This window comes from Eutrigla gurnardus (genome assembly GCF_963514095.1).
Source record: "Eutrigla gurnardus genome assembly, chromosome: 9".
In the NCBI taxonomy this organism is placed as follows: domain Eukaryota; kingdom Metazoa; phylum Chordata; class Actinopteri; order Perciformes; family Triglidae; genus Eutrigla; species Eutrigla gurnardus.
In genome coordinates, this window is record NC_139923.1 from 17,801,940 (window position 1) to 17,828,085 (window position 26,146).

At 42.6% G+C, this 26,146-nt stretch overlaps 2 protein-coding genes across 2 annotated transcripts in view; one reads left to right on the forward strand and one right to left on the reverse strand.

Moving 5' to 3' along the window:
* The window catches only part of otud7a (OTU deubiquitinase 7A), a 31,906-nt gene extending 20,187 nt beyond the window's left edge, over positions 1-11,719 (reverse strand). The window contains exons 1-2 of the mRNA XM_084018572.1: positions 11,589-11,719; positions 485-614 (exon numbers count right to left, since the gene is read on the reverse strand). The gene's annotated coding sequence lies outside the window, so the exon portion shown is untranslated. The remainder of the gene's footprint in view (positions 1-484; positions 615-11,588) is intronic.
* A 1,132-nt stretch (positions 11,720-12,851) lies between these two features.
* On the forward strand, positions 12,852-26,097 carry LOC311019256 (uncharacterized protein). Its single transcript, XM_084018550.1, has 16 exons — positions 12,852-13,138; positions 14,591-14,794; positions 14,875-14,943; positions 15,083-15,125; positions 17,783-17,931; positions 18,563-18,757; positions 20,328-20,414; positions 20,513-20,711; positions 20,803-21,026; positions 21,123-21,365; positions 21,993-22,238; positions 23,164-23,359; positions 23,526-23,731; positions 23,859-23,959; positions 25,441-25,612; positions 25,694-26,097. Exons 1-16 carry the CDS (start codon positions 12,961-12,963, stop codon positions 26,074-26,076), a joined length of 2,895 nt encoding a protein of 964 aa, XP_083874676.1. The 5' UTR covers positions 12,852-12,960; the 3' UTR covers positions 26,077-26,097.
* The last annotated feature ends 49 nt before the right edge of the window (positions 26,098-26,146 follow it).

The following is a 26,146-nucleotide window of genomic DNA, read 5'->3' on the forward strand; positions in this document are numbered from 1 at the left end:
ACCAGCAATAGGTTAGTCCACCAATTAAAACTTTCCAACTCTGCTGCGATGTCAGCTTTTCTCAGTCTCAAGCCTTTTATTTCATTCCAACTAAATGTAAATCCTTTAATACTCATTTAGCGTACTAGTCGTGAATATTTATGGCACCAGGAGAGGTCATGGAATGTAAACTAAGTATATTACATATGTAGGTAATTTATTACTTTTTATTTTTGCTGCACTATATTTTGGACAAAACGTTTGTTTTAGTTAAAAGTGACTTTCCTAATTAAGATTTGTAGAGGATCACCTTCTGAAATACGACACATCGTTGTGTTGTTTACACACGTCACCCCATTTGTCTCTGACGACGGTTTGGTATTTTCACTTGCAGCTAATTACAAAAACATTCAGCACCTCTACGGTCTCTCATCGTCTCGCCGTTATTCAGCAGCTGCCAGTGATAATGTGATTCAACTTCCCTTCTCTTAGCTGTCACACGTACTTTCTGTATTTTTGATGAGGGTTGTTGAGAAGCCATCTGATGACCACGGGACTGTGAGGACCAGATGCAGCTCTACTCCATGGCTTCAGAGGCAGCAGAGGACAGGAAGACACCGGGAACGCAGAGAAGCCTGAAACACACACACGGACATACTGAAAGTTATCACGGTGAAACGGAGCGTTACGGACAGAAACACAGCTGCGACTGCATCTGTCAAACCACTACTTTCATCATGTGTCATTTAGAAACCACTTGCATACTCTCCAAACGGAATATTGTTCTCGAATAGCCATTATATTATTGATTGAATATTAAAAACTAATGTCTTAACTTTCTCATCTGCCTTGTGTTGTGTGTAACTACACCAGTCAGCTGTAAAATCGCTGTAAAGCTGCTTCATTTCTTCTTCATAAACATGTTCTTAAACAGCACAGCCTGAAATTTAAGCAAAGACAGCATCATTTATTCTAAGGCCCCACTTGCTGAAGGCGTAGTCGCATTTCCGTCCTCTCACACTGACACGCAGCTGCTTTTTTTTCTTCTTTTTTTTTGAAACCCCAACACTGACGCGGTAAAGAAAGTGCAGTGTTAGCCTCACGATCTTTGCTTTTACATAACGAGGCGCAAACGAGCTGATGCCCGGGAAATGCGGAGGAGGTCACTGTTTGGAGTCGACGTGTTCCTGGATGATCCCGCGTGATGGAGCAGGCAGAGAGATGAGATTAGTATGAGGATGAGGGCAGACGACACATGGAAACATGTGAGAGGAGAGCGTGAGAGCAGAAACAGGAGGAGATTCAGCCGCTGTCCGGTGCCGACGCCTCTCTCCACTTTTGCAGCAGAATACTGGCAAGTGCTGAGCAGCTAGCTTTCATGGCCCTCCTAAGTGGGACTGAAATATCCTTCAGTGTCGTGCATAATTCACACCAACAGTAAAAATGTTCATATACTGTATGTGTCCTCTGTTTATTTGGACAATCCGTCACAGCAACTTTAACCATAGCGATCAGATGAGAGCAATTCATCACATATTATTACAGCAAGTTAAACTAACTCTTATCCATAAGTTCTGGAGTTCAGTGTATTGCTCAAAGACACTTCGACACGTGGGCATGAGGAGCTGGGGATCAGACCACCAACCTTACAATTACACAACTCCTCTACATTTATCTGACAGCTGTAGTTGCTGGTTCTGCAGGCGGGATCTTTGATCTTATGGCGTGTTGATACAAATACTTGTACAGTTTTTGACCACAGGGGAAATGAAACCAGCCTTGCGATGTATCTGCGATCTTACGGGCTTCCTATGACACTGCTGAGCTCCAGTGGTCTACTAACCCGTGCAGTCCCAGTCCCTCTGTATTTACAAGGACCCGTTTGTAGAAAGTGACAAACAGACAAAGGAATTGTGTCTTAATCATCTGCCTACACAAACACTGGAGGATGGTCCACTGAATTCTTCTCCAGCATCCATGTGAACACTCAACAGCACTGGTCCAGACACTGCAGCTAGTATTACATTCATTACATCATGTATATACATATTCACATTGCATTTACTAAAAACATTGCATATAGTATGTTTATCCTATATCTCATGTCTTTATACTGTAGTTGTTGTTGTAGTCTAGTATATTTCTGTGTATTCTAATATATTAATTATTCTGTAGACATATACATAGTGTCATATGTAAATGTATTGTTCTTTTACTGTTGTATTGTATAAATGGCTGCAGCAACAAAAAAAATCCTCAGTTTAGGATAAATCCAATAAAATCCATCCATCAATCTCAAATTCTCTCAAAAGCCTTTAGCATCAGACATGACATAAATGATACATCTACTGAATACATCCACACTCAAATATATATATATATAAAAACATTTTCATAAATAACAACCATAATTTCAATGCAAGCACAAAACCAGGACTGACTATAATAAATTGAGCTGCTGGATGTTCCCTGAGTCGTACGTCGCCACTGTTTAGAATTTTTGGACCATGAAGTGACATTTAAAATGTCTCGTGTATATTCAACAACTATTACCACTCTACTAAATCAAGCATTAGCAACTGTCAATCACGTTGTATAAGTACACTTTACACCACAAGACAATAAACCTACCTCATTCTTCAGCTTGAAGCGTGGCTACTTTAAACCGCCAGTAAATCAGCCGGCTGATTAAAGTGTGAATGGATCTGGAGAACTCAACAATAAAAAAAGTGCCGTACAGGCGAGGAGAGGACAAATGACACGCTATGGGTTTCCACATCATCACAAGCTTATGTGTCATTGAACACATAATTTCCTTTTCCATAACATCTAAATGTGCAACTATAATGTCCGTGTGTATACATAGTCCATTTACTGTAACAGGATGAGTAATAAGTGAGATAATTGTCTCCATAGTGAGCGGTGATCGCCCACATGCAAAGCAGATACACAGCAGGTGGGAGGTGAACATACTGTACAAACACTCATACTCTCCTCTTTACACTGAGTCTCCTCCATAACTGGAACACTGTCCAAGTGGACTGTATGCTACAGCAAGAAACACGGATGCTGTTAAGAAAAATCATTTCTATAGGGTTGTATCATTCATTCATGATGAATTACCAGTCTTTTATTTCCTGTTTTTGTGTACAGTTTCCCTACTGCCTTGGTGCTTCCGCTTACACTTCTAATTTCCTTTATTTCACCAGAATGCTTTCCGAAATCCTAAAAAAAAAACATAAAGTGACCCATGTGGTTAAAAAACATCAACATCAAACAATATGAATGAGAGGTTTGATCTGCGTGACTGATTCAGTGCCTCCTTCTTGTGGAGGACTAGCTCACTTCACAGCTTATTAGGAGGCACTAGTCCAGACTCGAGAGTCAAAGGGACCTTGGAAGACGCCTGGGTCCAATCTACAAACGAGTGGCAGGAGACCCGTCCAGCGAGGGTCGGGCTTTACGGACTCGTTGGTTAAACACAAATGAAGTTACTCAAACCTCAAGTGATCCTCCGCTAGGCAGAATATTTTTGGAAGGCAGACGGAGAACAAACTCGGACCACACGGCGTTGTCGGGCCAACAGTGGCTTCATCACCCATGTGTGAATGGAGCTGCGGTTAGCAGGCCCAAGCACCCAAAAACAGTAACCAGTGCCCGTTTGCTACTCATTGTACCCTCGGCGTGTTTACCCATCTCAAAGCCAACAGAGCAAGCGGTTCAACAAAGGGCTGCCAAATCACAGAAGACAGCTAATAAAAGATGGCATTCATTCTCATCCACTGCTCATTCACATGCCTGTGCTCAGCAAAATGTCAAGCCGACGCTCTCATTTGTGCTCGGAAGCAAAATGGCTATTTTAATTTAGTAGGAGATGGAAACACTGAAACCACACAGCTTCAAAATCATGTTGCACGGGAATTATTGATGTCATTGAGTGAATGGAGGCGGAAGGCATTAGATAGGGGTAATTGTATGTTGGAAAAAAACAAACAGTTGAGCACATTTCCAGGGAAACAGATCATTTCCACCTTGTGTCGGAACCAAATAATCAACGCAGTCCATTAGCGCAATTCGTAACACGGCGCACTTAAGTGGCATGCAAAATTCATGTAATGGGATATTACAATGTCTCACCAAACTTCTAACTGAGAGTTTCCACTATTTCAAAATCTGCACTCGAGAGCACAAGATTCAATCAGTGAATTTCAGTTCAGATTGGAAGCACCACTTGCTATTCAGCCGTCATATATCAGTCAGTCAGCCCCAAACTCCAGCCCTCCTCCTCCTCCTCCTCCTTCTCCTCCTGCAGCCACAATGGCAAGTTTGTACTTGTGGTTGCAAACGTGTGCGAGTACGTCGTCTAGACAATGTTATAGACAGGAATGTGGAATGTAAGACACGTTTCAATCAGTGCCTGGGATGACATATTCAAATGAGGGCTCTTCACCCTGCACTGGCTCATCAAATTAAGCCATTTTGATTTTTTGAGAGCTCCATCTATGTCCGTCTTTCACCCCCATTGCCACCTTGGAGTGTGATGAGTCCCTCCTTATCCCTCCATTATTCTCTTTTCACTCATGGGACTTCCCCTTTAGGACCCAGGAAGGCATTTATTTGCTGTGACCTCAGAGCACCCTGAGAAATCACAAACTACCGAGCTTCCAGTGGCAAGAAGATGGACAGACCAACTGCGAAAATGCCCACAAAAAAATAACTTTTCTTAATCTTTCTGGAAACTTAAAGAAAAGCCACACATCTGTGCAGTGGCCCCACGCATGCTGAGAGAAAGATGCTGCTGGAAGCAATAATGTCACTTTGCATCTCATTGCTGCGCTGCACACTGCCAGCGCAGCATACGCACGGAGGGGAGAGCTGTTGTCAATTTGCACTAAATGCATCATTGCATTAATATTTGAGGGCAAATTTTCAATTAATGCTGCAGTGGACGGCAGTAAGCGCTGCACTGTGTGTGTACACCTCAGGGCGGTTTTTGGAAGAAAGTTTAAACAGCTCCGGCCGTGAATTCGCCACCGAAATGATAAATTTTTACTGCTTCGTGTGTATTTTGGATTATTTACAGGAACGACAGGATGCATGCCATGTTTCTGAAAAGCAACATTCAGTAACAAAGCGACTGATGATGCCTCCGTCTGACCTTCCTGTCAAAGCTTCGAACAGAGATGCAGCTCGGATTTGTGAGCAGCATGCACCCAAACAAAGAGCTGGTTGCTGAGGGGCACAGAACAACATCGTAACCCCTTAAAAAGGCGGCCCCTCCGGCCCCACACCACAGCGGCCGACACCTCCCGTCCGGACGGGCCCTTTTCTAACAGAATGCCATAAACAGACGGGGGACCAGAGACCAAACAGGAAGGTTTCTGTCATTAAACTGAAGAAGACGGCGGATATAAACGACACACTAAGCAGCCCGGTGTCAGGTGTATTAATGACACGGACAACAAGGGGGGGTTTCGAGCATAGGAGTGAGGACGTTGCATATATACAGAAGAGACATGAAGAACTGCTTGCTATCTGAATACTTATCTTCTAATCCCACGTGAGGTAAACACGCCGGCTCGCTGAAGCCAGCTGGTGTGTCCTATTTGAGGTTTGTGCTGAGGGAGGGTGTCCTCTCAAAGTACACACAGACTCTTTTGTCTGCTCCCACCGTCCTCACCAGTTCAAAGTGGTGCTACACGCTAGCTTGTGTGATGGCAGAATATCTGTCGACGTTCTTTTCATCACCTGCAGCTCAGTGATTCTTGGGAGTGTGCGGTTACTGTAGATTTTTACATCTAAGCCTAAAGGATCTATACATGTAGATCATAATGTCACCTCCTCTGAATCCATATTTTCTAGTTCAAAAATTAAACACACACACACACACACACACACTTAGCTAAGATAAGCAGCAGCTATACAGTACTTCATGTTCTCTTGTCAACCTGATTATTTCATTTTGGTACCATGAAAAAAACAGTACAACAGCATTTACCGCAGAGTAGCGCACGCTGTCAGGTTGGCTAGATCACTTGCACCAGTAGTTTTTTTTTTTTCAAACAAGCGTCTGAGATGAACACACATTTCACGTAACCACAGAAATTGCATTCAGCTTCGATCATAGAGGTGCTTTGATGACCTACGATGACCCGCAAATATCAGAATGTCATTATCTGCACAGATCCACAAAGAAAGGGAAGAAGAGTGTTTATGACACCGGTTATATCTCAGACTTACATCTCCCAGTATCGATATTGTACGGCCTTGAATTGACTGTATGTGTGGGAACACACCAGTAGGCGCAGAGGGCAACATGATAACCTTGTTCTCCATTTAGTATCTGAAGAAATACACATTAAAACCCATAAACCAGGAGGTTCCTGATTGTTTTTTTCCTGGCTGTACCACAACAACGCTGTGGCGCTTTCACCACATTTGAATGAGTCACCAACACAAACACTAAATGGGGGCAGCTTTTCTTTAGCAAGCTACTTAAACCCACTAGGTACATAGCAAAGGTGTGTCTTAAGGATAGACACACCTGCGGTGCTATTTGTTTAATTTGTGGGCGCAATTCAAATTCAAATCGTCAATTGTAGCTTTTGTTTGTAGCCTTTTATAATGCAGTTTATGACTATGCTTTTCAGCCACTGACTACCAGTATTGAGGCCAATTAAGTTCCAATAATTGACTTTTGTGTGCATCCATCAAATTAAACCATGAGGCTTGTTGCTTGTATGCATCCTGTAATAACACTCTTTCTGCAAAATAACGTTCTGACTGGAACGTCTGACCGATCTGAGCTGGAAGTGTATCGAAGAAGTCACTTTCACTTTCTTTGTTTTTTGTCATGAATCATTACAAACAATAGTGTTTCCTTACATTTCGGGAGACATGCATGTTTACTGGCTAAAGAGGAAAAATCTATCTGCGCTTCCCGTGAAAAGGAAGGCCTAAGGATACAATTTCCAAATGCATTGACTTGGCCTCATGACACTGGGTGTATTAGACATGCACACTTGCACAGTTACGAGGCTCGACACATTTCCTGCTAAATACGTTCAACACATAACAGTAGCTTGAGCTGAACCATTCAGCAATAATGTCTGAATTTGGAATCAACTCTTCGCCACAAAATCTTTCATATAAAACTTTAAATTGGCCTCTTGGACATATAGAAACTTTGTGATTTGCTTTTATAGTTAGTTGTTTTAAATATGGAGACTTTATTTGACTAGATTTATGCAAATGTAAGTTTGTAACAGGAGTTTTATGAGCTCAGCCAAAACATTTAAAATGATATGCCAACTTTTAGATTAGGCCCTAATGTGTGCAAAGTCAGCATCTTATCCCCCATTTTGTTTATTTTTCGAGGAATTTCATCATCGATATGACATTACTAGCAGGCATTATTTACAAAACTTTCTCAAGAGTTTCTCAACCTTATTCAGTCTTCACCCAAAACTAGATTTGTTTTCAGGTTTTCATGAAATCAACTCCCACTTGAGACACTATTCATGGTTGAAAATATCCCAGAAATAGCCATTCAACTACAGTCAGAGTACAGATCTCCAAGGCCAATAGTCCAGTGTTCCATGATATACAAATCTGCAAGCACAGCCACTATATATATTTGTATATATTTCTAAAACTAGATCATCTGAATGATGTCAAAATGTGTATTCTCTGAAAAGTGTAATGGTTTCTTCCTTGGCCCACGCTAAAGCCTTCCCCCAAGGTTCAAGAAATTCAGGCCAGTAGTTTTTTCCATAATCCTGCTGACAAACAAACTGAACTGAAAATATAACCTCCTTGGCGGAGGTTTACATCAGTCAAGGAGGTCCATTCTGGGGCAGAGTCCACTATAATTGCTGCACGAGGAATGTTTGCTGCCCCCAACTAGACGTAAATGAACCAGAACTGAAGTGAAAGAAGTTATCAAGCTGTGCATTTAATGTCCAGAAGCATCATGGGATGCAAATAAGATTGCATGAATATGAACGATGATTTATTTCAAACATACCTGGCAATCTTTTCCAAAATGTACGAATAACTACAGTCTATATGTCAAGGTGCAGACTCCTTTGGAAAAGTATGTAGGTGGAGGGGGGGGGGCATGTGAGAGTGCGTGGGAGAGGCACACAAAAACCAGTGGGAGGAAAGTAACTGCAGGGTAAATAATAGATGCCCACTTCCACCACATATGTTTTGGAAATAATTACATCTCTGAATGTGTGACTGTTAACAAAGGGCAACGTCAAAATACGTTTCCTGCAAAGATGAATACACTGTACATAAATATAGACTGCTGCACCTATTGACCCTCTCCAGTCATCTCAGTGTCCGTGGCATCGAACCTGCATTTCCCTTTCAACATCTCTACCAGAAACAGTACACTGAGAGAAATGGACATGCACTGAGCTGGGTGTTGCAGAGAGGCTTGACCTCTTTCTTCCCCCCCCGAATGAATGAAAATGACCAACGCCGTGGGGCCGACGTGAATCTAAATTGAGTCACTGAGGGTATCCTGTGCAACAGTGTTGAGTCTGATTTAGAAACGGCTCCCTTGCCGATTCGAGGCGGGACAGGGGATGGCTGCGCCCGTCGGGCCTTGCGGGGAGAATGTCACAATGGCAGACGTCTCCGGCAGCCAGCTGCTCCCAGACTCAGCACCAGACGAGTCAAGCCACACAAACGCAATTAGGTGCAGGAGGCGGAGAGACACACGTGTACACGCAGGCGTGCACAAGCTAAAGGCCTATGTCTGTCACAGAGGATATCTTCTTGGCGAAACTTAACATCCGACTCCTCTCGCTGACTGTGTCACATTAGGATACAAAAAATCACGAATAAACCTGAGCTCCCTCTGTTTTGGATCACGACACTTTCTCATTAGTGATGACAGCTCAATGTGGGCAAACGTAAAAATGATTATATGCCAACTCATCATCAAAACGTCATCTCTTGCAAGTTAACTTCAGGGTTAACTGGAACAGCTGTGTAATAACAGAATATGATAATAAATCGTTCTATTACACTGCAATCAAAAATGTTAAGCGAACACACAGGTGGGGAGACTCCGTGCAGCTCTATGATGAAGCGTCACCTTCTTAAAGCAGCAGCATATTTAATAAATCCATCAAACAGCACTTCATTTAGTAATGTGTGTGTTAAACAGGCACTCAGTCAAACCGCAGCGGTTATGATTGAATTCTGATGCCAACGCTCCTTAAAGCAGACCTCGTCTAATGACTGTTGCTAGTTTAAGGAAAACTGTCTGTCTTCGATGATTCATAGGGAAAGCACCCAAAATCATATTTTGAAATATATTTTGTTCAAACAAGGATTGTGCCTCAATAGCTAATGTCACTTTTCTTTCACGAGAGACAGTTAGTTGTTTAGAAAAAAAAAGGGTTCATTAGGAAAACATTCAGGGTGAAATAAGACTATTATCTAGATTTCCTCATTGTGCCTCAAATTAGGCTCCAATAACTTACAAAGAGACATCCAGACATCCTTTCAGTAACCATAGCTGCCTTTAGACTATGGTTACATGTCATGTAGACGCTCATATATCTCTTCAGAGATTCGGACATTGAAAACAAACAAGTTGAATCTAAAAATCTAGATTCACTGTAAACAAACCTTTCATAAATCCTGGTTGAATGGTTTGTGCAGTAAACGTATTACAACCTTTACCACAGAGAAGGGAATACTGGTTTATAACGGCTTTATGGAACAAGGCTTACAACTTCATTCATCTGTGATTTGGAAGTATATTTCACATTGCTATGTATCCACAAACACATTCTAAGAGTGGTTTCTGACACATTTTTCCAAAAGTTTCTTATCCAACATCGAGGCCGGTGTCCAGACCCATGGAAAGGTCCGCCCTAGCCTATTCTGATGTGGGAGAGGAGCCCCTGCACCCATGGCCTCTAGCTGACCTCCCTCTGCCTTCAGACAGAACACTTAACACCGCTACCCCACCTGTAAAGATGTCTGAAGAACAGGGCCCACTTCAAAGCCGGGCTGTGATTGGGCCATGATTACCATGGCCACTTGACTCATTCCATGTCCTCTGAAGGACTAAACTTTGGGGGGAATCAGGCAGACATGGAATTCTTTTCAAAGGAAACAGGAGATTAAAGCCCCCTTGCAGGTGTTTTTTCAGGGTCCACAAGATATTGATAGTTCTTCGATTCCTGCCTAATGATACCAGTGGAACGCCACCACACACACACACCACTGCTGGGTCATCTGATGCAAAATATGTATACGTGTCAAGTTTTATTCTAATACCGCAACTAGTGTGTTTTTTTTAAATGATAGCTTATGAGTGTAATGTTTCCGGTAGGTAGAAGGAAACTGGCACAGATGTTTGCAAAGGAAGGTCATTTTGTATCAGTTGAGAATCCCTTTGATAAAGCGGCACCGCCACAGTGACACGAAAGCCCAACTGGGTTCAACAACAACCGTCATCTGGGCTCTGCTTTTCTGTTGCTAAATGCCAGTGACAGAAACAGAATTCACTGTGGTATCTGATCAGGTGCCAGGGGCCCTCTCCCCAGTGCCCTGCTGCACTAAAGCCCTCTGTGGAGCTGGCATGGCCTGGCGGCCACGGGCCTTTGCTTTCTATCTCTGCCCCCATCTATTCAAGCTGTCTCCAAATCGGACACGACCGGTCAGTTGCCCGTCTCATGTGCCCGAGTGAAGCGCTCGGACAGGGTTAGATAGGTGGCAGAATAAGTTGTAACGGTAAGACAGCAAACAAGTTGATTTGATGTACATCATCATCTTCCAAATGGCCAGGAGGAAACCGTAGCAGAGTTCATTTCATTAGTGTTGTACCCAGCTCAAATATGATCTGATATTAATGATAGATTAGAGGCTTGACCACGTCTTTGTCAGGGGGACATTAATGTTTTTTTTTTTTTTTAAATACCACAGCAGTGAAAGAGTGGACTCACCATCTTTACAGGTAGGCTTAGATATTGTGAACCAGGCCAATAATAAATAAACATATATGGGCACCAGATTTCAACCAGACGGTTTGCAGTTAAATGTTTCCTGTTAAGATGAACAAATAGTCTCGAGTGAAATTGCTGTGATTTATTATATGAAACATATAGCTGTTATTAACATCTACATGTTAAGCCATCTGGCCCAAAATACACTGATAATTAATATTCCATATCTGGCTATTTGTTTTGGGATAAGCCCCACTCACAATATATATATATATACATATATATATAAATGTCTACTGTATGTTCCTACATCACAAAAGGTCTGTGACTAAGCATACAGATTGAACACCACATCCATGTTTACAGCATTTAACTCTCAGACTCCGGGTAACGTCTCATCCCAAGCCGTCGATGAGATCTGTGGCCTCGATGCGTTTGCCTTCGACCTAAAACACAAATAGGTATTCGTAGGGAACCTGAAGTTGAATGCATCGAAGCACGTACTCGCATAAAAGCAGGTGCACCTGTCTGCAGTGGTAGCCCATTGTGTTCACTATCAAATGAGCCGTGAATCGGCCTGTCGCGCTGTGTGTGACGGGGGGGGAAATAAAAGGAAAAAACGGGTCTGTCTCTTACCGTTCCGTTTTCAGTCATTACTCCCCATCTTAAGGTTTTCAGTCCAGACCTCTGACGAACCGTTAATTCCTATCAGGCTGTCTCACTCTCTCTCTCTCTCTCTCGCTCATCCCCATGTCATATTTCTCCGCTGCAGCAGAACAAAGCCACGCCTCCTCCGACAGACGCTGCCGCGTGACGTCGGCCTGGAGGAGACGTTTGGCTCACGCCCTCGGATGCACACATCCGGGAACGAGCCGCGAGAGGCCGCTGTGTCATCATTTCAACTGGATTTTTCTCTCCAAATCCGAGGCATAAATAGACCCTTTTGGTGTTTGTAAACAATGATGACGCGTTTTGTGGGCGGGGCCCAATTAGTGGCAGAAAATGGCAGTTGTATGTTGGCGCTGTCACATGTGAGTGCTAAAATCACAAGTAATATGGATCATCTGGACGTCTTCTCTGATTATTTGACTGCTTTGCCAGCAGAAAACATGCTGCCTACATTAATAAGATAACAGTTATTAATGTGGTGAGTTTCATGAGCCGTACTCACCTTACATATCCAACTACATGGGCTAATTTACAGTGGGACATCTTCTATAGCTTGTAGAAAACTGTCATGTCGCGCTTGATTAGCCGCAGGATTAGTTGTGTATGCAGGATTCACACAGCACATAAACAATGTTATTACATGTTCATATATTCATGTTACCCTTTTCAACAATATCCCTACTGGTTTTTATATGCGCTCAAGGCTAATCTTTATGTTTTTTGCACACGTGCAACCAATTGCTAACATAGTTAGCATGCTAATGCTATAGCAGCCGTAACTGAAATATCAATTGTTAACAGTTTCTAGGGAGTTCGACTGAGTTCTACACGTCAACAGCTTCTCAATCGTCTTTTGTTCGTCAATGTTTAAAATCTGTTTCAATTATTAACGTGTTGACTTCGTTTTATCGAGCTCAAAGCTAAAGCAAAGATCATATGCGAGTGAGATGACGACTCGTAGCACCCTTTTTTTCCGCACCCAAACAGAGCGCACTCTGCTGCCACCTTGTGACCAAATAAGAAATAGGTTATTTCTTTTAAGAAAACAAAATGTTAGAAACAAAACATTAAATGCAGCTCAAAAATAATGAGGTAATAGCCTGGAGGATTTACTACCCTGGTTACATTAGGATAATTTACTAAATGCTGATGGCAGTCCAGGCTCATTGTCCAGTGCTTCGCTGGAGCGAACTGGTCCTGCGAGTTATTTCTGGGCTGGTGTCGCTGTCACAGAGTCCCATATCGATCTGACGGCGTACCTGCTGCACGGACACGTCTTTGGAGACGCACCTGATTGTTGTTTTCCCTTCACTTCCAGTGAAAGTCCTCGGGAATAATCATGCGGTCCGCCACCGCGTTTCTGATCCTTCTCCACCTGGTCGGATTTATTGGATGTAAACCGTCATCGCCTTGTCTGAGCGGACAGTTTCTGCTGAAGAACCAGTGTGTCCTCTGCCACCCCACCTGCTCCGAGTGCGACGGGCATGAGTTGTTTGAATGCACTACCTGTGGAGTTGGTGAGTAACATTTCCTCTACACGTACTTTTATCGCAGCATGCAATCACGGCTGGCTTTATACGAAGGAAAAGGCGAATTATTTATGTATTAAATATTTTTTTATTTTCTTCACAATACGATGCCCTTGTTTTACCCAAAGAGAGGCTTCAAAAAGTAATGTTATGTATAGCCTATTTCTGCAACGACAACAAATCACCACCAGCTAAACAAAGGCTTCATCGAAGCATTTCTCATACATTATGAATTGGCTGTGCAAATATGAGCTGCTTAGATTTCTTTCTTTCTTTTTTTTTGGGGAGGGGCTCTACAGATGCCTGATTAAAAAGAAAGCCATGTCACAGACTCATTAATCCAGTTGAAAGTGAGGTGGAGTTTTTTTTCCAAAGCACCTGTATGTAATGTGTAACAAAGCAAAGTGGTTTAAAGGCTTTTGAATTATAGGAGGAGCATTTAGCTCTGGTTTGCCATTTCCCGAGTTAAACAGTCATAGATTGGCTGCAGAACCTGTTGTTTTTTTCTGTCACAGGGGCACCTTTGAAATAAGTAAGAAACGAAGGTGTGATCCCTTTTCTCCCGAGCTTTCACAGTGTAATCTGATCATGTTAGAATGGGGCCTTTGTTAATCAGAGGGAAAGGAAAAAAATATCCCCTTGGGCTAGAAGTATTACTGTTGCAGTTCTCTGGTCTAAACCTGCAAGTATCTCCCTCACAAACATCCCTTTTATAAAGATAGGCTTTTTGACATTGCCACCATAATAATATATGCTGTATTTCACATTTGATCACATATTTTCACATCTGATCACATATATAGGTTGAGTATCTGGGAAGTGGAAGGGTTAGAAAGGCAGCAGCTGCTTGTGGCCCTTCTCCTCCCTGTCTCACACATCTTCTACGCAGCACCGAGCAGATGAGACGATGTTGTAACTCGGCTGCTTCAACAGATACCTCAGGTGCCACAGCTAGGCTAGTGGCAGGTGGCAGTATTAATCGTTAGGGCCAACAGAAGACTCTGCCCACAGCTCAGATCTCTCTTCTGCATCTGCAGCCATCAGTTACTGATATTGTTCATGGTTTCACATCGATTTGTTCAGCCACTTTTGGTTAATTATGTATGTGTAATGAAATGACTGAATCCTCAGTTTTCTCATAATTTGCCACACGGCGTTTCTCTCCTTCAATCTAAGAGGTTTGATTCCTGAAATATAAGTTAAGTCTCCAATTTACACACTTGGTAGCATGTCCTTTTACCTTGCCTTCAGCTCATGTTATTGTGGGGCCCATTTGGCTCTACCTCTGCACTTACTGTGCGAAGCTCATTGATTTTCAATTTCAGAAGAGTCCAGATTTTTGAAAAGGGTGTTTCCTGGCAGGAGTTCCGTATGGCTCCGTAGAAAAAAAAATGAGTAGACTTTATATTAACAAGTCCTCTGTGTCCTCCTCCTCCTCAGATGAAGAAGGACAGGAACGTTTCCTCCACCAAGGTCGCTGTCGGACACACTGCCCCCGGGGACTCTATGCTGACAGGGGTCACTATGCCTGTCTGCCCTGCATAGCCAATTGTGAACTGTGCGCAGATGGCAACATATGTGCCAAATGTCGGGAACACTACAAACTCCAGAATGGGTTCTGCCAAACTGCATCCTGTGACACAGGTAAATGTACAGTCTCTCAGTTGACCGAACCCTCAAAAGAAAGACATCGGGTGTCATTCCGCCAGGTGTCTGTGTTTCAGGGCAGGTGCAGGACGTGGATACAGGAGAGTGCATTGACTGCGAGATGGGCTGCAAAACATGTTCCACAGGTAACGCCGTACTGTTCCCTCCCTATGTAAGGTGGATTGGCCATGGATTTAACAACCCTGGTTATAATGGTGGTGTACAGTGTAGGTTTCTTTTTCCCTATGAATTTGAATTAATCGCTAATTTCTCATTTTTACACAGAGGATTCTGAAATCTGCAACAGCTGTGTGGAAGGTTACTTTCTGTGAGTCTCTTTCTGTTATTATATTTTAAAAGTGGACTTTCTGTCTTTCCATATTTTCTGCTATACTATCAAATTCTTCTTCATTTGGCTTCAAAACTGCAGTCCACAAAACTTTGTGTCCTCTTTTTATATACATGACGTACGTTCGGTCCATTCTCATGAACGCAATATCTCAGTAACACCTTGAATTTCTTCAAATTTGGCACGAACGTCCACTTGCACTTAAGGATGAACTGATTAGATTCTGAAGGTCGAGGTCACTGTGAACTCACATCCGTACCGTTCTCGTGATATCTCAGCCAGGAGCATCTTGAGCAAATTTCTTCTAGATTTGGCACAAATGTCGACTTGTACTCAATGATGAGCTGATTAGAAATTGGTGGTCAAAAGTCACTGTGACCGAAAAATAAACATGTTTTTGGCCATAATTCAAGAATTCATATGCTAATGATGACAATCGTGCATGTCTAATAGGATAAAATTATGATATTTTGGCCAGACATGGATATAAACTGCAACATGACGACATGATAATTCTAGTTTTGTTGATGGACCAGTCATTTAAGCATTATTTAATACAGTGAAATACATCTTTATTGTCTTTTCTGCATCAAATTGACAGAATTCTACATGGTGCCATGATTTATTCATTGATTATTTCCGTGGTTTTAAATTATGGAGATTTAATATGCTGCCGAGAAATAATTAACCTTAACATCACTTTCAAATCACTTTATATTCATCGCCTTTGTCGCGCTGCATAAACATTTGGGGTAAATAAGTAGTTTGTGGGTTCAGATACCAAAACTGCATCTCCGTTTAAACCAGACGATGACTTGGACGCACTGTGTAACAGGTTACAGAGGTAGAACAAACCTTCAATTGTGTATTTCAGCCCCGAGTTTAGGCCTCCTGGCATCGTGTGTGTCGGGTTACCTTTCATTCCAAGTCATACGCCGTTACCTGAGCCTCGGTTTGAGCACAGGACAGTGGTCTGCTTCACAGAGATGCTTCACAGGGTGTGTATTTATGTTATGTGTGTGGAGGAGAGGAGAACAGATGAAGAAGAGTGCAAGTATAAGTGGACAGCAAAGCCACATCAGGTGTGATTATATAGGGTGCACCGTCCTGACTGACGGCTTGTGTGAATCACAGCGGAGGAGGGTTGAAGGAAAGTCCACTGCTTCACTGCACTCATCTCTTCTTACTGCCGTTCCATAGGTTCAGTGAGATACTTTGTTACCGTTACTTTAACGGTAATGGTTTAGAGATTTAGGGCAACTGGCAATCTCATTTCTGTGGCTGCGGTACACATTACATCTACTATGGGACACTAAATAAATACATCCAGTAAAGCAAGGGGCAATCATGACAGGAAGAGACTCGCTGTGATAAATTGTGACAGTTTCCAGCATTAAAATTAATTCCACTATTTTGCTGGTAATAATAAAATATTTTAAGTCATAGAGCCTTTGCTCAACTGTGAATATATGGAGCCAATTCTCTCACAAAACACTGCCTGTTGAAAAGAGTCGCAGCATGATGGATGATTGGTATTTATTGACATTTATCTTCCTCTCTGTGGAATAAAGTTAAACCAAGAAATGCTTGTGATTCACTCTGCGTTTATTTACTCAAGCTTTCTTAAGTCTAGGGACTACCTACAACATTATTTTATATTTAAAGGAGCAAAAGCTCAAAACAAAAGTTCTATTAGAAAAGCGGACGTGCTCTCCTGGAATGGATCGTCTAATATTTGCACAGAGGGATTCTTAAACATGCCACAGATTCTCAAGCAGTGCACAGTTTATATAGCTACTATTGTGAGTGATTTGATGGATGCAGTGTGGCGCCTCCAGCTGTTGCTTCTCAAACAACTGCCGCATCTCAGCACCAAATCCATGGCAACGCAGGAGGAAGTGCATCTTATGCTGTCAGGGGTCAGATTCTCTCACGTAGGGAAGTGGCGGCGGAGCATGTTGGTCTATAAGCTAGCGGCTTATTATTGCTACTTAGCTGATTTCAGTTTAAGCTTATAAATTAAAAGTTATTCTTACTTTACTTTTTTGTTATGTGTGCCATCTTTGGCAACTCAATTTCCCAGCTTCTTAAGGCTACTTTTTAGGACAAGTGACTCGACGATGTTTAATAGCTCAATTCATTCCCAAAGGACTGAGAGGACAGGTTAATGATAGAAATCTCCCCATGCCTCTGGGCTCCAAATAAAACACCAATTAACTCTCTGCCTTAAGAAGAAAATAGAACCATAATAATCTAGAAGAAAAGCAGCCTACATCATGTTTTGATCTCTGTTTGCCGTCCTTACTGGTGTTTGAGGGGGGGCTGGCGACTGTATTGAAGTCAACAATGCATCTGCAGGTGTGCTGTGGACCGACACAGTCCACTATTGCCTCTTGCGTGTGGTGTGTTTGCTCTTCTAGCCTCAAGCTCATCCATGTGGGCAAAGCCTGCCGGCAGCGACATTATTCTCCATTCATTGTAAAGAATCCATTAAATCGTTTTCATGAGGTCTTTGATATTTCAGTATCTTTTGTTCAGCATGTTTGCGTTTCGTCAACCATTTATTGACTGATTTCACACACATAGACACTTGTTATGGATTATCAGTATTTTTGAATGAACGTTTTCTTTTACAGTTTCAGGCACCAGTGTCGCAGGCATTGCCCCCAGAGCACCTATGAGGACTGGGGCAGGGGTTTGTGTCTGCCCTGTCCAGCGCCATGCACAGATTGCAGGAGCGATACACGCTGCCTTTCCTGCCAGCAGCCCGGTTACTTCCTCAATGGTACCCGTAGCAAAGAATGATCATTTTAGTGTATATTTTGTTTACTACTCTCATACTGAAGGATTCAGGTGACCCCTTTGTCCTACACAGTACTAGTCGAGGTTTGGGTGTGATGTCATAAATCGTTGTGTGTGTTGGAGTGATCAATCATTCTTGTTAAAGACAAATGATCGCTCTCCCGAGTCTTCATTTGGATTGCAAATCATGTCCACGTCAGCAAATCTGTAACATGAGATATGCAAATGTGTGGTTTATGCAAACAAGGAATTAGGATACTAGCACTAGCTAGTACACTATAAACCTGATCTTAACATGTACATATTTCACGGATTGTGGTATGTTGTGTCATTGTTCCAGTTTCAAAAAGATCCAAGCAACATTGGTGTCTATAAAAGGAGAGAGATCCTGAAAGGGAGAAGGATTTAAATTGACTAAATTGGACTAAAACTAAACTTTTCTGAGAGGTCAGAGCCACTTTGCTAGTAGATTTTGTTCAAATTAAGAGGTTAAAATAGTGAAATAGTAAATAATATATTATCTGCTAGGTTTTTCCAAGACTATTTGCTGATACAGTAAAGTTCTGTACCAGAACATAGTGTCACATCCTCCCTGTATTTCTCTGCCCTGTCAGGAGGTGATTGTCTTAAACAGTGCCCACCGCAAACCTTCAGTGACACCAGTAGATGGCTCTGTCAGGCTTGCCACAGCTCCTGCCAGACATGCCATGGACCACGGACAAGCGACTGTGACCTGTGTGTTGGTGGGAACCCTCCTCTTCATGGGCAGTGTCCTCTGGTTAACTGCCCACTGGGACAGTACTTTGATGGTAAGAGGAACAACTATAATAACGTTTAGCTGTTATTTGTGATCTTTCTCAAATGGCAAGATTTTTTTTTTATTTATCAGAGTCGAGACCAGGAGAAAGCAAAGTGATTAAAGTACAGCATGACATATGAGTGTTAGGTCACCGTGGAGTCACAGATTACACTGAACAACGTGAGACTTGACTGGTTGATTGCCTGAAATCCTACGGGAGGTCAGAGCAGAGGTCAGTGCCCCAGGAATTGGGAGGGATTCTTGCTCAAGGACGTTCGTATGGTGGATGCTTGACCCCTGAGCTTGACCCCTGCTGAAGAACCTCTAGGTTGAAGGATTCAAGAGCCATTTTAGTGCCTCAAGCACAGGGCTCTTCAACTGCTTCCCATTTGTTGACTGTGTCCACAGCCATTGGAATTTAACACTCCATTGTTATCAACTATACGGGGCAATCAGGCTGGTTGTTAACATTTCTGCCTCATTGGTTGTCGGATCATTTACATCCCTGTGTGTATCAGTCAGTCTGGTGTTCGTTGCCGGGAACACTTGTCATTTGTTCTTTTTTTAAACGAGCATCATATCCCTTATTTTTTTTATCATATCCCTTACATGCAGTCAGTATACCCTGTATATAGTTATATGTTCAAAAGGATATGTGCAAAATGTATCAGTTTGCCATGCATCATGAAAAATCGTTGACAACAATGATCACTAACCACGCACTATATACCATCATGCATTGCACTGGAGGAGAGGAGAGAGAGCAGTACGATTAACACAAACCCATGAGTTGTGGCGTGAATAATAATAATAATGTAATGTGAGCAGAGCAGCGCACCACAACACAAACAGCCACAAAGTACTTTGTTTATTCATTTGGGAAAATACATTTATTGCCCCCTGCATTAACCGGTTTGCTCCATCTCTTTTTACCTTTCACAATAAAAGCCCTAGACATATAGCAGCATGTGCTGAATCACTGCTGGGGGATTTGAATGTAGAAATCAGCTTACAATATGTATTCATTAAAAAAAATGCATCTCAGTATGTATGTATTATGGATGGTTGACCAGCCACCATTGATCTGGCATGTTAACTATATATTCCTCTACATAGAACTCTCTGGAGAGTGAGTATGGAGTAGTGGGTATGATGTCAGCCAGGGTGTGAGAGTTGCATGTAAACATCAATAGTTAGTAAGTAATAATGGACCATTTAGTGGCTTCCCCATTGTGCAAAATGTTCTAATTTCATGTAACTGACCATCAGAAAATAAGACATTAGTCATAAACTAACCTTTTAACTTGTTGTAACAGTGTGAGAGATGTTAGACTCCTACAATAGCAGGTCACATGTTGAAGATGTCAGACACACCGAGCGCATCCATCATCTGTTCCTAAGCAACACTACCCTTACATTTTATTATGCTTCCCCCTAGTGGTTAAAGGTAAAGGGCAAAGCAGACAGTTCTGTCTGTAATCAAGTGCTCGGAGCAACAGCACAACTCTCTGTGTGTTCTCAAATTTTATGTTTTATTCTAGTATGACATATGGTTACTCTGTTTATGATTTTATTTTTAGGAAAATATAGTGAATGCCATGCATGCGATGCCTCCTGTAAGACCTGCTTTGGCCCACAAGCTCTGGATTGTTCTTCATGCTTCAAAGGTACACATATTTACTGTTTTTGGTCATGACCATACATTGAAACACTATCATTATTATGTGCTTTTTATGCATTGTGTGTGTGCATGTGTGTGTCACAGGATATTTCTTGAGCCAGGACAGTTCTTGTGTAGTGCAGTGTCCAACTGGATCCTTTGCAAACCCTGCCACTCAGTTGTGTGAGGACTGCTTGCCAAACTGTGAGGCCTGCGTGGATACCAACGAGCACTGCATCAGCTGTTCCAAAGGCAGCTATAAACTTTTTCTCCACCAGGGGAGGTGCTGGTCAAAATGCCCAGAGTAAGCAGTTGGATAAAGCTAAGCAGCAAGAATGTTGTGTTGTTGTTTACTGCGTTTTGTTCTTCACCTCTTCACAAATGGCTAATTTCAGAGGTTTCTTTGAGACGGCAGAGGGGTCGTGTGAAGCCTGCGATAGCTCCTGTTTGTCATGTGATGGGATCAAGTCCCAGTGTCTGTCCTGTGCCGACGGTCACTACTTGGAGAGTGGGATGTGTCGACTCAACTGTTCCCTGCGGACATACCCTGCAGACGATGGAACCTGCAGACGCTGTGCTCCCCACTGTGATGTTTGCTCGGATGACAGGACCTGTTTCAGTGAGTTTCTAGGCAGTTAAAAAATATATATATAATACGAATTCTAAGACATTGTATCACATCCTGAAAAATGTACCACCCCCACTATCATTACAGAGTGCAGTTTCCTTTACCTGATGCTGAACGGTGTGTGTAAGGCTAGTTGTCCCTTGGGCTATTATGAGGACATGGAGGAGGGCCGCTGTGGACAGTGCCACCCGACCTGTGGCAGCTGTTCAGGGCCCTTGGCAGATGACTGTGAGACCTGCTCGACCTTTAGCCCCAAACTGTATAAGGGTTCATGCTCCAAAGACTGCCCCACCGGTACTTACTATGAAACCGAAGCTATGGAATGTCAAGGTGAGCCTCTGGATACGCCGATGTGACTTGATTGAGTTTTTAAGTATTGAATATGTAGGGTAATGTCTGCAACTTTTCTTGGTTGGGCGGAGGCATGCAACAGCATGGCAGTAATTCTAGTTATTAATATGACATCCTATAGGTTGATGAACTTTTTCTAAGAGTTTTTAGGACATAATATACCAGGAATTTAATTGTGTGTTGTACTATAATCATTTATACAACATATAATGACTTTTTAATGACTATACTGTGACATTTCCAAATTTTTATCTGAAGTGATAAGGACTACACACTGGATATTTTGCCAGCCAGTTTTGTAGATTGATAATCCAGCATCATGAGAAGCGTGCCTTGGCTTGTAAGGGTTAACTATCTCTGTTTGATTAGAAACAGCACTGTGGATGTTTGATAAGGATGCAATTCAAGACTGTATGAAAGTTTGCTTACGCAGTACGTAATATATACTTAGTATCTAAAACCTGTCATATAATATCTGCAAGGGCTATTACGGGTTAATCATAATGCCAAACAGTATTTACTTAGGGATCATTTAACTCGGTGGTGATCACACCCTCTTTTGTCACTACAGTCGTGACCCAGTCTCCTTTGTTTGACTTTGTGCAGAGTGCCACCAGACCTGTATGAGCTGCTCCGGCTCAGACCCAAACCAGTGCACCCAGTGTGAGAAGGGACTCGTGCTGGATCCAAACACATTGTTGTGTGGCGTGACAGGAGACACAGACTGCCCACCGAGGACCTATCTACACGACGACCAGTTCACCTGCATGGGTTGCCACAGGCACTGTTACTCATGCGAGGGGCCGGGCAACGATGAATGCCAGACCTGCGCCGTCCCCAAATACCTTCACAGTGAGCATTCCCCACCAATGCATACTGAGGTGGTTCAGGGTGTAAACTAAACAAAGAAGTGGACCTTTTAAAAAGTGAATTTAGTATGTAACCATATAACAGAGCAAAACCACATATCTCCACACTATTTTCTTATTTTAAACCTTGATCATTGATGGAATTTGCGCTTGAATCATAGATTTTGTCGTTGAATTTGCCTTTTGAAGTTGATACCCTCACCTTGAAAATTGGCTGCATAACGTTGGCTCTCCTGAGAATACTTCACCGTTTATTCCCTGCGTGGCGATGATGAACAGTTAACAACAACAGCCGGGTAGATTGATGATGGCAATATACATTTAAGGCTTAATTGATGTGCTTGCTTGTAAAATTGCATTTGAAAAAATGCTAGCACTCAATTCATTAGTGTTTTTTTGTTTTTTTTAGGAATAACTTATGGGGGGGCATTAGCTCAGGAGGTGGTCTGGTAACCGCAAGATTGCTGGTTCGATCCCGGTTCCCCCTAGCTGAGTGCCTGGTGTCCCTGAGCAAGACACATCACCCTAATTGCTCCTGACGAGCTGGCTGTCGCCCTGCGTGGGTGACTCCGCCGTCGGTGCGTGAATGAATGGGTGAATGTCAGTCAACAATGTAAAGCGCTTTGTATAAAAGCGCTATATAAATGAGGACCATTTACCATTTGACTTATGATAGTGAAGTGTAAGGAATGAAAGAAGTCCAATCCATCTTAATATTATCAGCTTACATTATTACAAGAATTGATTAACAGCATTTTGCGAATCGACACAGAATCATAGATGATAAGAACTGCGATTCTTATATGAATCAATCCAATCGTACTATTCAGGTGCCAAGATGTGTCCAGATGAGCAGCACAGAGTGTGCGTGACTGTAGTGATAAATATGGGTGTGTGCTATTTTCCAGACAGCACCTGTGTGAGCGAGTGTCCGGCTGCTACCTACGACACAAAGCAGGATGCTGACGGCACAGAGCTGGGACTCTGTTTGCCTTGTGATAACGCGTGTTCCACCTGCACCGGAGCATCGCCTAAAGATTGCGTCACTTGCTCTCCGGGATACCTGCGTCTCCTTCAACTCTGTGTCACCCATTGTCCCGCAAGGTACATACATTTGTAATGAAACACAATGGGCTGTTGACTTTGTCCTTTATCACCTCATCCAACAAGCAAAGAACATTATGTGCAATTTCTGCAACACTGGACAAATAAAATACATCTATGGACACGTGTGACTTGTTAATATTGATAATTTCATGCATTTCTTCAGGTATTACAAAGAGGGCTCCCACTGTGAGAGATGTGACCAGTCCTGTGAGCAGTGTACTGGACCAGGTCCTGAGTCCTGCAAGGCCTGCCCCCCTCCTCTCCTGGAGCTGCAAGGCACCAAGCTGTGTGTTGAGCGCTGCCCACGCCGCTTCTATCAGCTCAACGACCTCTGCAAACAGTGCCACACCAGTTGTCAGACCTGCACAGGTACAGACGATGCTATTAACATCCCTGTAAATCAGATTTTTCCACCTATTGTCAATATCCTCACGATGTGTCAATATTGAGTTTTTGCTTTCAATATTATCAGAGCATGATTGATGTGTATTTGCAGATGCCTCGCCTCAGGGATGTGTGACGTGCGATTGGGGCAACACTTTAAAGGACAAAGTCTGCTATCCACGTTGTGAGGAGGGGCGATACTTATCGGAAAAGGTGCAATTATAAACAAACTATTATATAGATAAGTGCTCCTATCTTATTTTCATCTGTCCAAAGTGCAAAACAGTCACTTTAATGTGTCATCAAATCAAGGGTCTACTACAGGTGTGTCAAACTGATCCAGTAAAGGGCCGCTGTGGCTGCAGGTTTTCATTCCAACCAAGCAAGAACACACCTGACTTGACTTATTCACCTACCTGATTTGCCTTCACACCTTGATTGGTTGGATCAGGTGTGTTCTTGCTTGGTTGGAATGAAAACCTGCAGCCACAGCGGCCCTTTACCGGATCAGTTTGACACCCCTGGTCTACTACATCATAATAAATGAGATGAGGCTGATGTATGTATTTGGAATTCATAATCAAGTACATAATTTAAGTGAACCAGCTCCTTACTATAGGCCTGCCAAACAAAGTCTGTAAAAAATGAAGTGTAGGCCAGGACAAGATTTATTTGATGTACCTTTTAATACTTTCAGAAGTATTTAACATTGTTTGGTAATTATTCCTCATTCAAATTAATGGATGAATGTTCACAAATTCATGCTTTTTCAACTGTTATCCACTCATTCATACATTCACGTAGTCATTTTAAAATGTTCCACATGAAGCTTATTGAAATAAGTATAAGACTTTTCAGATCTAGAGAGGGGGAGCCAACATTTAGAATTGTTAGCAGGAGATTAAAGATGAGCCTACTTTCTTCAAATTGACATCCAACTGCCATTTAAACAAATAGAAGCCCTGTAGAATAACTCTATTCTATCAGGAAGCTTAAGATCAGGCTTGTTTTTCATAATAAAAGCCCCCACCTCTCACAGCATGTTAACAGGAAACAATGGTGGACCTATTTTCTTTTTCCAAGTAAAAGCTCCAGAAAGAAAGTGATTCTGTAGAGGATAATGATAATGGATTCTGGTTTTATGACAATTTTCAAGGGCATTTACACAAATGAACGGCATTTCCACTTCAGCTTTTAAAAAAAAATGTTTCTCTTTTATACACTCTTTGCAACTTTTCAATGAAATTCATACTACTTGAACCCATTATCACATTTTTCAACTCCATCTTCTACTTTCCTCCCACTCTCTCTCACTCGCACATTTAAAGGAGCAAATCATTGTGGCATTTTCTAGTTTTAAAATAGGATTCTCACATGCATTTCGCCTTGAACAAATCTTGCGAGTTGAAAATTGCAATAGGCCATATTGCCATTTCGATTTGATTAATTGCGCAGCCCTGTTTGAAAGTAGTTTTTTACTGTATGGAGCATCTTTCTACAACAAGCAACACAATGTGCAGACATATGCTGCAACTCCAATGGCAATAAAAGGCACTGGATCTGGACAAATAGGTTTTCACTCTCTGTTCCAAACAGTTAAACACATTACTGGTCTAATGTTTTCAGCTGATATGTTTTCTTGTTTGTTTTATCTGCCTATAACAGTAATAATTTGTGAAATCGTACCTCTGCAGGAAACCTGTGAGCAATGTCACAGCTCGTGTAGGCATTGCACCGGCCCCCGAAGCGACCAGTGTCTGACCTGTCACCGGGACGCCGCCCTTCATGCTGTGGAGAACCGCTGCGCCCGCTGCTGTCAGGCAGGAGAGAATGACACAGATTGCTGTGTTTGTGACAGCCGCTCAGGTAAAGTCCCTGCCGATCATGAGACACCTAGGATTGTTTGGAAATGACCATCTACTGAAGGCAGATTTTTTTTCATTCCAGCTCTGTGTGTGGAGGCCCCTCAACCCAAGTCAGGAGACGATCAGGTAACAGACCTGAATATGTCGTCTGGAGCCCTGAAGCACACCTCGGCTGGCCTGCCTATTGCCCTGCTTCTAGCACTGGGGTTGGCTCTGGCTGTGTTTGCCTTGGTGAAGGCCCATGCTAGGAAGAGGCTTTGCTGGGGCCGAAGCTATGAGAGACTGAGCGGCAGCGCCAGCATCAACATGCCCCACGGTGTTCCTGAGCCAGACAGCGGAGACGAGGTGGATGTGGTGTACACCAGTCGAGGTGGATCAGTATATCGACGCTACAGCTTTATCCATGAGCAGGACACAGATGCAGACCAGGATGTGAATGAGAGCACCTGTCTCAATCAGTCGTAGATACAAACGTGCCAGAGTTTAAGGGATCTGAGGAACGTGTTATGGTTGCTCACAATATCAAGATTAACAG

Bases quoted from the DNA above. Each gene is read 5' to 3' on its own strand.
- LOC311019256 (XM_084018550.1), top strand. From the start codon at position 12,961: ATGCGGTCCGCCACCGCGTTTCTGATCCTTCTCCACCTGGTCGGATTT. The intron at 18,758-20,327 runs GTAAGAGGAACA...TTTTATTTTTAG, and splicing joins ACTGGGACAGTACTTTGATG to GAAAATATAGTGAATGCCAT. The intron at 21,027-21,122 runs GTGAGTTTCTAG...CTATCATTACAG, and splicing joins GGATGACAGGACCTGTTTCA to AGTGCAGTTTCCTTTACCTG.